The sequence below is a fragment of the Sinocyclocheilus anshuiensis genome, unplaced genomic scaffold (genome assembly GCF_001515605.1).
Source record: "Sinocyclocheilus anshuiensis isolate Anshui unplaced genomic scaffold, SAMN03320099.WGS_v1.1 scaffold1301, whole genome shotgun sequence".
Taxonomy (NCBI): Eukaryota; Metazoa; Chordata; class Actinopteri; order Cypriniformes; family Cyprinidae; genus Sinocyclocheilus; species Sinocyclocheilus anshuiensis.
The window spans coordinates 680,565-682,074 of NW_015551135.1; the positions used below are offsets into that span (position 1 = coordinate 680,565).

Consider the following 1,510-nt stretch of genomic DNA (forward strand, 5'->3'; position numbering starts at 1 on the left):
CCCGAACCAGTGCGGCGATGGAGGTAAGGCCACTGAAGCGGCACTCAGTAACCCCAGGGGTGAGAATCCAGTGCACACACATGCTGCTTTTCCGAAGTCAAAGAGAAAGAGTGAGTGAGTGAGGTGGAGTGGTTATTGAAGGTGGGAAGAGAAAAATAGCGGCAAGTTTCAGCGAGAGAAATGGGAAAACTAGAAAAAGTAAGATAAATGAAAGATGCCTTCCCTCTTTGCTAAATCAGGCGGAGCGGCTATTAGTCCCGCCTATCCATCACTGCCACTGTCTCTTTAAACCTGTCAATCGGGCTGATGGATAGACGGGGGCGTGGCTTACGGGCACATATGTTCTCTTATCCTTCAAGCCTCATTGTGCACTCTCTCTCTCACACAGAAACTCACTCACTCAACTGTCGCAGTTAAAAGCCTCCACTTACTTGTAAACCCCTGAGGATAGAATTCATAAAGAATCCCAGAGCAGTAATGTCATGTATGCGTGTGTGCGCACGCTTTGATTTCGGACTGTTCTGCATAGGGCTGTGTTTCAGATCAAACTGTAAATCACATTTAAAATGGATTTAAGCCTTTTTAAACTCACTTCAATAATTCATATGCATTTTTTTCTGGCAAACTGATGGATAAAAGCCTTCCGTTGTGCATGTCGGGGTGGAATGCCTGTAATCTGCCTTTGTTGAAGTGTTTTTACTGAAGTCTATTATCTTTAACAGGCTCTGACCAAAATGCTGAGAGCTTCAGTAACTGCAATCCAACCTTCTGTGTTCTCAGGCCATGAAGCGGTCCACACAAATAGACTGCAACCAAAGTATTAAAGGGGTCATATGATGCGATTTCAATTTTTCCTTTCTCTTTGGAGTGTTACAAGCTCTTGGTGCATAAAGAAGATCTGTAAAGTTGCAAAGACTAAAGTCTCAAATCCAAAGAGATATTCTTTATAAAAGTTAAGAGTCAGCCACGCCTACCTAAAACGGCTCGTTCTAACACGCCCCCACATATCTACATCACTATGTGGGAAGATTTGCATAACGCCGTCCAAATGTTCATGCAAAGAAAGAAGGCGTAACTTTTATTCTCGCTGTAGTATTGTTGTTGCCGCTGCCATGTCGTGAAGGCGCTGTGTGTTTCGTTGTGAAAGCGAAACTACTTTGTTTGGCCTTCCAAAAGAGGACGATATCTGCTTCGTCATGCCTGGAGCTGATCCGTGCTGGTCGCTGAGGAAATACTACAACTTTGCGCTGTGGATCACCAGATCGGCTTTCACCGTGGACGAAGCGGAGTCCAGCCCGGGGTTGTCACATGTGGTTGCCGCAAGCCCGCCAGACGCTCCTTCTTCGAATCCGCTGGCTGCGCCGTTCTCAAGCCCGCCGCCTCTGCTCACTCTAGCCCTACGGCCGTTCCTCACTCTAGCCCCCGGCCTCTGCTCACTCTAGGCCACCGCTGCTCACTCTAGGCCACCATGTGTGACGCTGTGTTTCGTTGTGAAAGCGAAACTACTTTG

The 1,510-nt window shown here is 47.2% G+C and overlaps 1 protein-coding gene across 1 annotated transcript in view; it reads left to right on the plus strand.

Moving 5' to 3' along the window:
- The window catches only part of LOC107663214 (teneurin-1-like), a 223,480-nt gene that overhangs the window by 192,374 nt on the left and 29,596 nt on the right, over positions 1-1,510 (plus strand). The window contains 1 exon segment of the mRNA XM_016453389.1: positions 1-59. This exon segment is cut by the window's left edge and continues 33 nt beyond it. Coding sequence (XP_016308875.1) covers positions 1-59 — 59 coding nt within the window.